The sequence below is a fragment of the Sinocyclocheilus anshuiensis genome, unplaced genomic scaffold, assembly GCF_001515605.1.
Source record: "Sinocyclocheilus anshuiensis isolate Anshui unplaced genomic scaffold, SAMN03320099.WGS_v1.1 scaffold28, whole genome shotgun sequence".
Classification (NCBI taxonomy): Eukaryota; Metazoa; Chordata; class Actinopteri; order Cypriniformes; family Cyprinidae; genus Sinocyclocheilus; species Sinocyclocheilus anshuiensis.
Window position 1 is genome coordinate 363,012 of NW_015555724.1, and position 15,736 is coordinate 378,747.

At 40.3% G+C, this 15,736-nt stretch overlaps 1 protein-coding gene across 1 annotated transcript in view; it reads left to right on the top strand.

The window, feature by feature from the left end:
- The window catches only part of LOC107672584 (protein piccolo-like), a 95,046-nt gene that overhangs the window by 5,500 nt on the left and 73,810 nt on the right, over nt 1-15,736 (top strand). The window contains exons 3-8 of the mRNA XM_016465835.1: nt 1,779-2,182; nt 2,738-3,607; nt 8,808-9,683; nt 9,770-10,594; nt 10,687-10,819; nt 11,191-11,201. Of these exons, the coding sequence (XP_016321321.1) occupies nt 1,779-2,182; nt 2,738-3,607; nt 8,808-9,683; nt 9,770-10,594; nt 10,687-10,819; nt 11,191-11,201 (3,119 nt within the window). The remainder of the gene's footprint in view (nt 1-1,778; nt 2,183-2,737; nt 3,608-8,807; nt 9,684-9,769; nt 10,595-10,686; nt 10,820-11,190; nt 11,202-15,736) is intronic.

Genomic DNA, 15,736 nt, shown 5'->3' on the forward strand with positions numbered 1-15,736 from the left:
TATTATAGTGTTTTGTTTTTTTTTTTTTTTGGTAAATTGGAGTAAAAACGTATCCTTATATTTTGTGACTAAGACTGCCAGTCCCAACGAAACATTAAGTGTTCTTTAACATAATGTTGTAAACCAATTTGTGTTTAACACATGCAGCGGAGGTTTTACAACCCGGATATGCCGACGGAGGATTTCTGTAAACGGGCTATAGATGTTGCTTTTGAAGCAGCAGAAGCAGGAAAAAAAACTTAATCTGTCAATATATGTTTGTAGGCTGTTAGAAGAACACAGCGTGACTATTTAACGTTGATATCAGGTTAATGATCGCCAATGTGGATATAATTTTGATGGCACGCGGTATACTGAAAAACATTTATACATTTGCGAATAAATACACACAGAGTACCCACTGACCCTTTAAAGTTCCTCGTCATAAATGTGTCCGCATAGAATTACGCGATGCATGAGCTGAGTGTAGAGAGCTGTCCAGGGTGCTGAAGGGAAATGTCCAAACGCACAGTCAATCACAGGGCGAATGCAGTCATGATTTACACGAGATTTTCAGTGTTTCATCACTGTTGCATATTCATGCTAGATGTTTATATAATCTGTATTTCACATGGTGATAAACAATATGTGTAGTAAAATTGTCTTTGCCAAATTGTCATTAGTTTTGACTCTGTAACGGCAGAATCGAACTCATAATTTGGATTGTAGTTATCAAATATCATGGACATGAACTGTTTTTTATCAACTTTTTAGGCAATACTTATTTTCATAGTATGGTCTATAACAGATATGTCGTCGATATTTTATGCATTCCAGTGCAATGTAATTCAGAACACCAGGTAATATAAGATCATGCAAAATGCATAATAATGAAAAAGTGATGATTAAAATAGGTTTAGATTATGTAAAAGGGGAATGCATGATGATCAGGGCAGTAAGGGAACCTCTATCCCTCACTGTTAGCTCTTTTATTTACCATATGACTGGATGTTATGTGTCTGTGATTACTGCGTGACAGTGCGATATTGATCATCTACAGTCTACAACCTCTACATGTCAGTGACCGATTATGAAGTTGATAACTGTTTGTTTAAAATGTTTTTGTTTATTTTATGTACCACTCTTGCATAAATTAGGTTTTTACCTGCTTTGAAGACGACTTGGCTAAATAGCAATACTTTCAGTCAAAGTACTATTCTCATTTATCTCATTTTGCCTTATGCAGAATATAAAGCATTTCTGAGATATTTAAATTTGTACCATGGTATCGCATCCTTTTGTTTATGTTTTGAGTCTGGAACTATTAATATTTTAATATTATCATGTATATGGTATTACTTGATGTTTAATGCATGCACATATATATGCATTCATTAAAAACACAAGTAATGTGTGAATTCTCTCTTTTCTTTGTCCATTTTCTATTTCCTAAGGGACACTGGAGGTAGATGTGAGGGATAACTGCAACTGGTGAGAGAATCCCTCCACTGGGCTCCTCCCATCCCAGCCCTCTCCAACACCAGTCTTCAGAGCCCCATTCCCAACTGCCAACATGTTCTCCTCCAACTTTCTGAGTGGGGGGAATCCTCTAAGTGCAATGTCCTCTGCTGTAAACAAGTTCAGTCATTTTGGGGATGAGGAGGAAAAGCAACAACAGCAGCCTCCAGGACCCTCAAAGCAGAAGGATCCTCAACAGCAGGGGAATGGCCAACCTGCCTCACAGGGGCCTCAGAGGCAAAGTGGACAGCAGACACGGGGTGTGGGAAGGGGAGGCCAAGGAGCTGGACGGGATGGATCTCAACCACAAGGAGCTGGTCGGGGAAGTCCTGTACAGCAAGGAACTGGGAGAGGAGATCATCCACATCAGGGAGGGGGCAGGGGAGGATTGCAACAAGGAGCAAGTGGGGGTGGATCCCCTAAGCAGGGTGTTGGGAAGGGTGGACCTCAACAACAAGGCCCAAGTGGACCTGGGTCTCATCCAGGAGGTGCAGTTGGCTCAAGGCCTCCTTCAGCAGAGCCTCAGGTGAAAGGTGGATCTGGAGCTTGGGTGAAATCCCTCTGTCCAGTCTGTAAAAATACAGAACTTAATCTTAAATTCAAGGATTCGCCCAACCATAACACCTGCACACAATGTAAATCAGTGGTCTGCAACATGTGTGGGTTCAGTCCTCCAGATGCAACCGTGAGTACAAATCCCTAACTCATTTAGTTTTTATCTGTAATTAGCATGATACATAAAGCAGTAGCATACAATATTCATGCCTCATTTTAAGTATTTTTAGTTTTTTTTATTAAAAAGGAAAAGAAACAAGGAAAAAATTAAAAAGGAAAAGAAACAAGATCTTTATCAATATCAGTTGCTGAATAGACCTCTCTAGATTTACATGTCACTTTTTACTATCAGGTAAAGATCCAACGTTATGTATTTCAATCCAGAAGTCCACTGTCTCTGAAGCATGTTGTATTGGACTGTGATGGTTTTAATTCCTTGAAGAAGAGTTTTTCCCCCCAGAAGCTCATATTTTTCACAATTATTTATCACCATTCGCTAAAGTAGTAAATTTAGTTTTTACCGATGCAACCATGAATAAGTAATGCTAATTCCTCAGAAGACATTTTTCACTGTATAAATTGTCTTTCTGTTGGTAAAAATGCAGAACAACTGATTCATTTTCATTTTTGTTAAGTTAAAAACTAGCAATTGTATAACATAAATGTGTATTCTCCATGTACGCAGGTTAAGGAGTGGCTCTGCCTGAATTGCCAGATGCAGAGAGCTCTTGGAGGGGCAGAGAACAGCGGACCTCCTACACTAAAAGCCCAGCCCCAGCCCAAGGACTCCGTACCATCACAGAACCCTGCAAAGAAAGACACTCTTCATAGTAAGCAGATGCCGTCATCTGCCAGCCAGCCAACCAAACCAACAGAGGGTCAGAAACTGTCAAGCCAGTCCAGCACAAGTGCAACTCATCCGTCGCAGCAAACGTCACAACAAAAACCTCTTCCACATCAGACAACAAAAGGTGCTCCTCCTGCCAAAACTGAGATACCATCAAAGACTGAGCCCCCTAAAAAAGAAGAAGAGTCCAGTTTCTTTGGTTTCGGTTTCGGTGGTGCTCGATCCCGCTCTCCTTCTCCACAGCCTGGTGCCTCTTCTGTTTCTGGAAAGGTTCTAGGCTTTGGTTCTTCGTTTCTTAGCTCAGCATCCAATTTGATTTCAGCTGTCCAGGATGAGCCCTCCACGACCCCACCAACCAAGGGTTCCACTGTTTCCCAAACCTCTGCCAAGAACACCACACCCCCTTCCTCAAGAAAAGGCTCAGAGGCCTCTAAGGGCTCCCCCAATGTTCCTAAATCACAGACACAGGAGGGAAAAAGGCAACAGCAACAAAATAAACCCCAAGACACTCAAAAAACAACGACAACAAAGGAATCCTCATCTGCTCAGGCTACTAAATTGGATCAAAGCCCGAAACTTCTTCCCAAAGCCTGTCCACTCTGCAAGGCAAGCCTGAGAAGAGATCCTCCTAACTATAGTACCTGCACTGAATGCAAGGCCACTGTGTGTAATCAGTGTGGATTTAATCCTGTGCCTCATCAAACAGAGGTAAGAAACAGATGAATGCATTTTCTTGCAGTAGGTTCACTTTTTGGTTTGTGCAATGAACTGTTTCAGAGGCCATGTCAGTGATTCTGTTGTAAAAGATGGATGTATTTTCTAGTCTCTTTGGTTTGTGTGGAGGCAGTCTTGTGGAAGGCAGACCGAAAATGGCTGTGAGAAAGACAAAATGTGCCTTGATTCTCAATTAACTCAGACTACTCCCTACCTAAACTTACAAAAATAAAGTGCTTGACTCTCAAGGCAAAAAAAAGAAAACATCAATGTGCAGTTTCACACTGTTTCTTCCCTTTTTAGTAATGCAGTGGTTCTCACACCTGTCCTGGAGTACCCCCTGCCCTCCACATTCTGTATGTCTCCCTCATCTATCACACCTGATTCAACTCATCAGCTCGTTAGTGGGGACTGCAAGACCTGAAGTGGTGTATCAGATATAGGGAGACATACAAAAGGTGCAGTGCTGGGAGTACTTCATGGAGAGGTTTGAGAACCCCTGTAGTAATGCATTAGAGTGATTCACATACTGTATCCATTAGGGCTTTGGTGATAAATATATATTATGAATGAATATACATTCTGTGCTTAGGGACCTGTGTTATTTAATGATTGATCTGGGTCAAACATTGCAGTTAGTGGCTTGACTATTTTACCTATGAGCTTTCCACGCAGTCTGTTGCCTTTAGCCACTTTCCAGACCCAGCAAAGCCATCAAGAGAGGTTCATTCATGATCTTGTGGGCTTTAGTGTTGTCTGTTTTTGATACAAGGGGAAATATGATTTTCCTCTCATAACAGAAGTTGTTAGATATACTGTTTCATCGTAACCATTTTGTTGGTCTTGGTTTTCATGCCTTAGTGTCATTTGTGTATTTTATTTTGAAGTCCTAGTGAATTCATGACTTTTATTTTTAAGACTTCTCACCACTGTCGCTGGTTTCCCTTTTCACATGACCTTATTTTGTTTGTAAGTTAGTTTTCAATTATAGATGGTCCTTTTTTAATTTTCTTTCACTGTTTTGTCAAGTCAAGTTTTTATTTGGAATACCATTTTCTTTTGAGGCCATACACATACACATTTTTACAAAAATCATGTCTGTTTCTAGTGTGAATAATGTTTGTGTTTGCAACTATAGATTTTCCAAAACACAGACCAACTTTTGTATCTTGGCCATGAGGTGTTATAGTTGAGTACCAGTACCAGTATACCAGTATAGTTGAGGCAAGCAATGTGTCATGTGCTTAGTCTTAGCAGTGAAGCTGCTGTAATAATGTATGTCTCCTAGAGAGCCCTTACCACCTCTATTGTCATCAACTGGAAGCCCCGAGCATACCAGTTTGCCCCCTAAATGGCCATTTCATCTTTTAAGATGTGTTGAGCACAAAAGACACTTGACTCTGTAATTAACCGTTCAGAGTTTACATGCAGTCTGGCTAGGAGACTCCAAGGCTATTGGGTCACATGGGCCGGCTGTGTGGTAGAGGCAGAGGATCAGTGGGTAGTCCTCGGAGATAACATCTAAGACTTTTCCAAGAGAGTTCAAAAGCACAGAGATGAGGTGTAGATTACAGTGGCATCTGCTACTCGGTTGTGCTCAGTGTCAAGTGCAGGTTGTTGAAATGAGATAATAGTGGAAAAAAATATGTCTCAGATATGAAGGTCACCTTCATTCATGGCCACAACTGTGTGGTTGGTGTTTAATCATGAAATATTAAAACCTGGGAATTGCCTTAAGTCTAGAGAATTAGCAAATGTAACACATCTGTGTATATTTTTATCCCATGCTAAAATTATCTAAATGATTTAGTCTGTTTCCTTAGGTCTAAAAAGAGTGCTGCTGGCTTTCTCCAGAGATTAAATGTAGATTTCAGGATGAGCTGTGAGCTTGAGAATTGCACAGGCAGCACAAATATAAATAAAACTTTGAGATACAGAGGGGAATTATTTTAACCCATTGTAGCAAAATTGCAAAAAACTAACAAAAGATGTTAAAAACAGTTAATACATATTTAACGCTAGCTCACACTCTGGAATGTATTATAAAAATTGTGGCATGAAGGAACATTTGCAGATTTATTTTCCCTGCATGCCAAAGTAACACAGTGCTGTCACTGCCTACTGACAACAGTGTAAGCTGTTTTTGATCAAATTTTAGAAGCAATCTTTCTGTAATATTTAACTTGTGATTTTTTTATGTGCACAGTATGGGCCTCATTCATGAAACTTGAGTAAATATATGAGTAAATTCAGAGTAATTTGCACGTAAAACAGACCTTCCCGAAAACTCTTTTCCGGATTCACAAATGATTCGTAAAAACATCAGATTTGATAGTTAAACATGTATGTTAAAAAGGGGTCATAGGATGCTACATGCACTTTTACAAGTTGTTTGAACTGAAATGTGTGTTGGCAGTGTGTGTACACAACCACCCTATAATGATAAAAATCCACCCAGTGGTTTTGTTTTAATCTCGTTAAATGTTTTCCGCTTTCTCAAATCGAGCCGCTCTCAGATGCCTGTCTGTGTGACGTCACACAGACAGGCCCCTCCAAAAATGCTACAAAAACGACTTGATCTGAAAAGTGCTGTTTTTTGACAGGGTAAAAAAGTGTTTTTTTACACGACCATTGAGAAATGTTAACCAAACTATGTTACAGACTTTTCATTAAGACCCTAAAGAATCATATCAACTTGTGGAAAATGGGCATCCTATGACCCCTTTAATGAATTCCAAACATTCGTAAATGGGGCGAGTGTGCACGCTCATTCATAATTACCATAATCCCTGCCCATGAATTCTGACTGACAACTATATATGGGCATCATATTTTAAAACGAAAATAAGGATTTCATCATGTCCTCTCAAAAGCGAATGAAAAATACAAATTTATCAGGCGCAGAAATTGAAATTTTGTTATCGGAAGTGCATTCAAAACGCAGCATTTTATTTTCAAGCGTACATAGTGGAGTATCATGTCCTAAAAAAAGGAAGCTTGGCAGCACATTACAGATGCTGTTAATGCAGTTTCATCTGTTAATCAACCAGTCATCATTCTCTGCAAGTAGGCTAAGTCTGCATGGTCTCTAGAAATATGTATTTTGTGCAGCGCTCTGTCTGCCAAATCTAGCAATAGCTCTATATCAGCCATAGGAAATGTTTATTGTTAAACCTCATTCTTGCCATTTTATAGAAAACCATTTCCGTAATAATTAGTAGACTAATTGGTACATCCCTAACAAAAGTAGCTAATTAATTATTTGATAAAAGTGTTACATTTGCAGATTATATTACTGCTGTTCATAATAATAGTAAAAAGGAAAATACAGTATACTGTGTATAATTACTGTATATTATTTTATCAAAATGCTGCGTGATACGTGATTATGTAAGGTAAATAGTTTTATAAACATGCAGCGCCATCAATGATGTTCGGATGATTTACAACCCATTTATGTGGGGCTGGGAGCAGGTGTAAACTTTTTGTGTACCAACTAACATTTGTAAAATACGAACACTTTCATGAATCCCAAAATTTACGTCAGAACAGCTTTACGAACGATTTACACAAAAATTAGTTCTGCTCGTGTTTCATGAATGAGGCCTTATGTGTGTATATATAAGCTTATGCAAATAATACAATTTCTCTGAATGTTACACAAATACTACAGTCATGTCAAGGAAGCTTGGCAGCACATTACAAATGCTGTTAATGCAGTTTCATCTGTTAATCAACCAGTCATCATTCTCTGCAAGTAGGCTAAGTCTGCATGGTCTCTAGAAATATGTATTTTGTGCAGCGCTCTGTCTGCCAAATCTAGCAATAGCTCTATATCAGCCATAGGAAATGTTTATTGTTAAACCTCATTCTTGCCATTTTATAGAAAACCATTTCCGTAATAATTAGTAGACTAATTGGTACATCCCTAACAAAAGTAGCTAATTAATTATTTGATAAAAGTGTTACATTTGCAGATTATATTACTGCTGTTCATAATAATAGTAAAAAGGAAAATACAGTATACTGTGTATAATTACTGTATATTATTTTATCAAAATGCTGCGTGATACGTGATTATGTAAGGTAAATAGTTTTATAAACATGCAGCGCCATCAATGATGTTCGGATGATTTACAACCCATTTATGTGGGGCTGGGAGCAGGTGTAAACTTTTTGTGTACCAACTAACATTTGTAAAATACGAACACTTTCATGAATCCCAAAATTTACGTCAGAACAGCTTTACGAACGATTTACACAAAAATTAGTTCTGCTCGTGTTTCATGAATGAGGCCTTATGTGTGTATATATAAGCTTATGCAAATAATACAATTTCTCTGAATGTTACACAAATACTACAGTTAGCCTTAGTAATCCACATTTTATGGTTGTATTGTTGTTTGTAACACAAAAGAGACCATTGACCCATTGATAAATATTTCACATGATTTCCAGTGTAGCATAATGGGACATGATATGAAAATATTTGTTTCAGCCTTCTAGCTTACAGGAAAGTCAGAGAGACTGCACTGTATGGCTCTAAAACATACCTTTTCAGGATAATAAAACATTTAAGAGTATCTTAGGGCTGGTGTGAGATGAGCATACTGAGGTTTCATCCTTCTAGCTTGGAATGTGTTTATAAAAGTAGTCCTGTAGGCCTCTGGCAGAATATGCATTATCAGTATACTTTATCGTTGTCTGTGATGTGTAAGAGTATCCCAGGGTCATGAAACTCTATAGTTGAGAGTTCTATAATTGTAAGGGCTGCTCTGACATGAGCATATTCAAATTTCAGCTTGCTGGGAAGGATTCTCAAGAAAGCATTTACAACATTTTTCTAAGTTGCCAAAACAAAACATAATACACATCATGGGTTTTATCATTTGTTTGTACTATTTAAATATTGATATTAAGAATAAATATACATTGACAGAGTGCAGACCAATTTTCTTGTTTTTATTGTAATCAGTCACTAAAATCAAGTCCAAAAAGAGAACATTTCACAAATGCTAGGGTCACTGAGGGTTTTAATATATTTATTTAAAGCCACAAGTAGTAATGTTATGATATCTGCTTGTGAGGTCAATTTACACAAGTCCTGTGAAGTATTTTTTTTAATCGTTTGTTATTAATGTTGAAAAAGAAAAATGTGGAGAAGTTACTCATGATAATTGTAATGTTTTTGCAGGCAAAAGAGTGGCTTTGCTTAAACTGCCAGACACAGAGAGCACTGAAAGGAATAGAGCCTGCCGGACAACCCACAATAAAGTCCCAAACACAGCCCAGCAAATCTCAAAAGATGGAATCTACACATGGTCCTTTAGAGAAACAGCCCACGGCTCAGCCAACAAAGACTAGTTCTGCCAACCAACCTGCTGCTCAGAAAAAGATGCATGAACAACAGACTGGTGCAGCAGGAGCAAAGCAAGCTCTCTCCCCTATGGCTTTACAGCAACCGACAGCAAAAAATTCCCCCTCTCCTCCTGTGTCTAAAGCAGCACCACAGACTTATACTGAGCAAGAACAGTCAGGATTTTTTGGCTTTTCAGGCTTTGGTGGAGCCCGGTCACGATCACCATCCCCTCAGCCCGCTGTTTCGGCTATGTCTGGTAAAGTTCTAGGATTTGGGTCGTCCTTCCTGAGCTCAGCATCTAATCTCATTTCATCAGCGGTTCAAGATGAACCTTCTACGACACCTTCAGTCTCTCAAACGTTCCTCAAGACTACTACTCCGCCAACATCTCACAAAGGGTCTGCAACATCGCAAGGGGCTGCCTTATCAGCGTCTACAGGAAAGGCTAATCAATCAGATGGTCAGAAAGAAGAAAAAAAGACAGAGCTAACTGCTGACCAAAAGAACAAAGCACCAGTATATCAAATTAAAAAAGCTGAACCTTCTTCACAGATGCCAAATGCAGACAAAGGCCCTCAAACCTTGCCCAAATCCTGCCCACTCTGCAAGGTACAAATCCAAAAGGACCTTGCCAACTACAACACTTGTACTGAGTGCAAAAACACTGTTTGCAATCTCTGTGGATTCAACCCAACACCGCATCAAACTGAGGTAATGTTATGTTGACTTTTAATGCTTTTTACAAGTTTTGAATGATATATGTTAACATGAGTTAACCAATTTGTCTTACTTTTCAGTTGAAAGAATGGCTTTGTCTAAACTGTCAGACTCAAAGAGCTCTAAGAGGAATGGAGCCACCAGGACCTCCAAAGTTGGAGACTGCAGCGCAGCCCAACAAAATCCCTACCACTCAACCATTGGCTTCACCCTCAATTCAAAAGAAAGGTGTTTCTGAATTGGAAAAGTTAGGCAAGAAAACTGACCCTCCTCAGAAATTACAAGAACAACAAACCAAGGCTCCAAATGGTACTCTACCAATCCAAAAAGCCCAGCAGCAAGAAAATGAAGTAAAATCTGAAGTTCCTGCCAAGACAGCCAAGGAAGAATCTGGATTGCTTGGTTTTTGTGGTGCTAGGTCAAGGTCTCCATCTCCTCAGCCTGCTATGTCTGCTGTATCTGGGAAGGTTCTTGGCTTTGGTTCCTCCTTTCTCAGCTCAGCATCTAATTTAATATCCTCAGCTGTGCAAGATGAGACCTCTACAACACCACCAACCTCCCGCAAAGCTTCCACAGTTTCCCAGAACTCAACACCACCCACATCTCGGAAGAGCTCTGCTGTTCCACAGACCATAAACACAGGGGATACTAAACAACCTACTGCACAAAAACAAGAGAAAAAGATGTCTGAGTCACCTCAGCTAGCAAGTAAATCTTCTGTGAAAGCAAAAATAGACCATACATTGTCTGCAAAAGTTGACAAAACTCCCCTGCCTCTTCCCAAAATCTGTCCTCTTTGTAAGGCAGATATTACCAGTGATCCTCCTAATTTCAACACCTGCACCGATTGCAAAAACATTGTGTGTAACCATTGTGGATTTAACCCCATGCCTCATGAGATAGAGGTAAGAGAAAGAGTTTATTTTACTCTACTGGTCATAATTGATTTATTGAAGGACAGTCATGTTGATTTGTGGTTGTGATTTTGGTCATGCAGGTGAAGGAATGGCTCTGTTTGAGTTGCCTGATAAAGAGAGCACCTGAACCTTCAAGTCTAAATCCCCAGCTGCAGATTAATGCTGGCTCACAACAAGACAAAACAGCTCCACATCAGCCTCCTCCAGAACCCAGTAGAACTGAGGACCAGTCAAAAACAGCACTTGGAAAACCCACTACTATATCTACAATACAAAATCTTCCAAAGGAAAAACCTGCACAGAAAGAAACTATAAAATCTCAAGAGCCAAAAGATAGTAGTGCTCCAGCCAAATCCGAAACAACATCACAATCAGATTCCTCCAAAAAAGATACAGGTTTCTTTGGCTTTGGTTTTGGTGGTGCTCGATCTCGATCACCTTCTCCTCAACCTATTGTCTCGGAGAAAGTTCTAGGCTTTGGCTCCTCGTTCCTCAGCTCAGCATCTAATCTCATATCTTCGGTAGTTGAAGATGAATCCTCCACAACACCGCCAACACCTCGTAAAGGTTCAACAGTTTCCCAGACCTCAGTGAAGTCTACAACGCCGCCCACCTCTCGTAAGGGTTCATCGGTTTCACAGACATCTCTCAAAACCACATCTGCTGTGGCAGCAGCAGCTACATCCCATAAGGGATCCACAGCATCCCAGGACACAACAAAAATACAGGTTGGGGAAAATAAACCTCTGTCTCAAAAGCAATTGGAAGACAAGGAGCCCTTACAGTCTCAGCCTTTCAAATCACCATCTAAACTGCCATCAAAGCTTCAAGCAGTTAATATGTCCTCTCAGTCTCTCCCTAAAGAATGCCCACTTTGCAAAGTGGAGCTCAAGAAAGATCCTCCTAACTTCAACACCTGCACTGAATGCAAGAGCATTGTATGTAACCTCTGTGGGTTTCTCATGCCTCATCAAATCAAGGTAAGATAATTCAGTATTTGCAAAATGAGCTGTGGGCTATACTTTATTTACCTTCAGTAAAAAATACTTTTGATAGCAATATTGCTGAATTAGCTGTAGAATGATAATGCTATGTAGGAAACCATTTTGTCTGGGGTTTCTCAAACTCTCTCATTTGTTGGCAGGCAAAGGAGTGGCTTTGCTTAACCTGTCAAGTGCAGCGAGCATCAGTCCCTTCCCATGCAGAGCCTCAATATCAAGCTAAGAAAGTAGCCCCAGTGCCAAAGAAGAAGGAGCAAGATGTTCCAGAAACTGCGCAGAAGAACCAAAACACAGAGGAAGCCACCAATACTGGTCAGAAAACAGCTGTAGTTGGGGGAAAGGAGCCAACTGATGTGACACCACAACAGCTCAGTCAACTGAAGACCTCACAGCAGATGAAATCGGACAAGCCTCAAGAAAAACAATCCAAGCCACCAAAGGCTGAGCCTAATCAAGAGCAGTCTGGATTTTTTGGTTTTGGCTTTGGCGGGGCTCGATCTAGGTCTCCTTCACCTCAGCCTGCTGTTTCTATTGTGTCTGGCAAAGTTTTAGGCTTTGGTTCCTCCTTCCTTAGCACAGCTTCTAATCTGATATCTTCAGCTGTTCAGGATGAACCTTCCACAACACCACCAACCTCCCACAAAGGTTCGTCAGTTTTAGAAACAACACCTCCTCCCCGCTCCCGTAAAGGCTCTACAGTATCTCAGTCATTGTTCAACAACAACACAACATCACCTAGCTCACAACAAGGTTCTGAAACCACACAAGGTTCTCAGAAGGCTCAACCTAGTAAAGATACTAAACCATCAACTGAACAGAAACAAGAGGAGAAGACACCATTGCTTCAACAGGCTGAGGAGCCATCAAATAAAGTGAAACAGGATAAAGAAACACCTATATCCAAGCCTCTTCCCAAGGTCTGCCCACTCTGCAAGGTGGAGCTCAAGAAAGATCAATACAACAGCTGCACTGAATGCAAAAATATCGTATGTAACTTGTGTGGGTTCAACCCTATGCCCCATCAAAATGAGGTAAGAAAATATCACTGTTGTGTTGAACTATTTTTTTTTGTTTGTTTGTTAAGTCCGTGTAAAGCAATATTAAATATGTGTTATGAGTTTGTCACACCACAGAAAAATGTATTAACCACCCAGCCAAATCTGAATGAAAAAAAATGGCAAGTAAATAAAATAAGTTATCAAAATCTTGAAAAAATAAGCAGTATTCTCCACTCTCAAACACTGGGGGCATGTCTGTGTTCGGCGCTGAAACCACGCCCACTCGCGGGAAAGCTGTCGTCTCTCTCAACTGTCAAATACCACTACAACCTGAATGGATGCTCTATCTAGCAGCTTATTTGGATTTACACACCCATACATTACGTGATGAAGGCATAGCTAGCTAGCAAACTGGGCTGTAGTAACTAATGCTAATGACTTACTCACAATTGAGCGGGTGAACCACTGATGCCAATCCACTCTAGTTATTAGTTGTGTTCGACTTCAGGCAGCGCTGCGCAGACAGATTGGTGTATGACATCAAAGTACCGTGAGAGCTATTAGAGAACAGATGACTCTGCATGCTTTTGAATCGCTCTCGCGGTTCTTTGATGTCATACACCGATCTGCACAGTGCCATGTCAAGCCGAACACTTCTCTTACAGTGTTAGGGGAGGGGCCATGCTCAGTGGCTCCAGTGCGTCATCGAGACATGATTTCAGCCCCGCCCAAAAAAATCCTGAATACAAAGATGGTGAAAAGCTGTTTAACGGTCTAACTCCACAATTTAGTACTACATAGTTCACAGTATTTGTAACGTGTTTCAGCAATACATTTCTAACATTTATAATGTGTTAAACACATTGATAAACAATTATCTCAATTGCCTTTACACGGACTTTAAAGTCAGCATGAAAGGGAAGTTGCAAACCACTTTAAGTTACGCTTTATTACAGTAGTCCACTTTAGACATTCCGTTAACTGTAAGTAACTTTCCAACTACATGTCAACTAACTCGCATTAATTTGCAACTACATGTCAACTAACTCATTAGAGCAGGGGTTTTTCTGGCGTAACTTCTGTAGCTTTAATGGATATATGTGTAGTATATTTTCTTCATATAGTAATGGGGGTATGGGGTGGGGGTTCATGGGGTTAGGGTTAGTACAATGAGCTGATGTGTACTTGTGTCTGCTGTGTGTTGGGTGATCATCAAAATACAGTGTTAGCAGATATTGGCCAACTGATGTGACACCACAACAGCTCAGTCAACTGAAGACCTCACAGCAGATGAAATCGGACAAGCCTCAAGAAAAACAATCCAAGCCACCAAAGGCTGAGCCTAATCAAGAGCAGTCTGGATTTTTTGGTTTTGGCTTTGGCGGGGCTCGATCTAGGTCTCCTTCACCTCAGCCTGCTGTTTCTATTGTGTCTGGCAAAGTTTTAGGCTTTGGTTCCTCCTTCCTTAGCACAGCTTCTAATCTGATATCTTCAGCTGTTCAGGATGAACCTTCCACAACACCACCAACCTCCCACAAAGGTTCGTCAGTTTTAGAAACAACACCTCCTCCCCGCTCCCGTAAAGGCTCTACAGTATCTCAGTCATTGTTCAACAACAACACAACATCACCTAGCTCACAACAAGGTTCTGAAACCACACAAGGTTCTCAGAAGGCTCAACCTAGTAAAGATACTAAACCATCAACTGAACAGAAACAAGAGGAGAAGACACCATTGCTTCAACAGGCTGAGGAGCCATCAAATAAAGTGAAACAGGATAAAGAAACACCTATATCCAAGCCTCTTCCCAAGGTCTGCCCACTCTGCAAGGTGGAGCTCAAGAAAGATCAATACAACAGCTGCACTGAATGCAAAAATATCGTATGTAACTTGTGTGGGTTCAACCCTATGCCCCATCAAAATGAGGTAAGAAAATATCACTGTTGTGTTGAACTATTTTTTTTTGTTTGTTTGTTAAGTCCGTGTAAAGCAATATTAAATATGTGTTATGAGTTTGTCACACCACAGAAAAATGTATTAACCACCCAGCCAAATCTGAATGAAAAAAAATGGCAAGTAAATAAAATAAGTTATCAAAATCTTGAAAAAATAAGCAGTATTCTCCACTCTCAAACACTGGGGGCATGTCTGTGTTCGGCGCTGAAACCACGCCCACTCGCGGGAAAGCTGTCGTCTCTCTCAACTGTCAAATACCACTACAACCTGAATGGATGCTCTATCTAGCAGCTTATTTGGATTTACACACCCATACATTACGTGATGAAGGCATAGCTAGCTAGCAAACTGGGCTGTAGTAACTAATGCTAATGACTTACTCACAATTGAGCGGGTGAACCACTGATGCCAATCCACTCTAGTTATTAGTTGTGTTCGACTTCAGGCAGCGCTGCGCAGACAGATTGGTGTATGACATCAAAGTACCGTGAGAGCTATTAGAGAACAGATGACTCTGCATGCTTTTGAATCGCTCTCGCGGTTCTTTGATGTCATACACCGATCTGCACAGTGCCATGTCAAGCCGAACACTTCTCTTACAGTGTTAGGGGAGGGGCCATGCTCAGTGGCTCCAGTGCGTCATCGAGACATGATTTCAGCCCCGCCCAAAAAAATCCTGAATACAAAGATGGTGAAAAGCTGTTTAACGGTCTAACTCCACAATTTAGTACTACATAGTTCACAGTATTTGTAACGTGTTTCAGCAATACATTTCTAACATTTATAATGTGTTAAACACATTGATAAACAATTATCTCAATTGCCTTTACACGGACTTTAAAGTCAGCATGAAAGGGAAGTTGCAAACCACTTTAAGTTACGCTTTATTACAGTAGTCCACTTTAGACATTCCGTTAACTGTAAGTAACTTTCCAACTACATGTCAACTAACTCGCATTAATTTGCAACTACATGTCAACTAACTCATTAGAGCAGGGGTTTTTCTGGCGTAACTTCTGTAGCTTTAATGGATATATGTGTAGTATATTTTCTTCATATAGTAATGGGGGTATGGGGTGGGGGTTCATGGGGTTAGGGTTAGTACAATGAGCTGATGTGTACTTGTGTCTGCTGTGTGTTGGGTGATCATCAAAATACAGTGTTAGCAGATATTG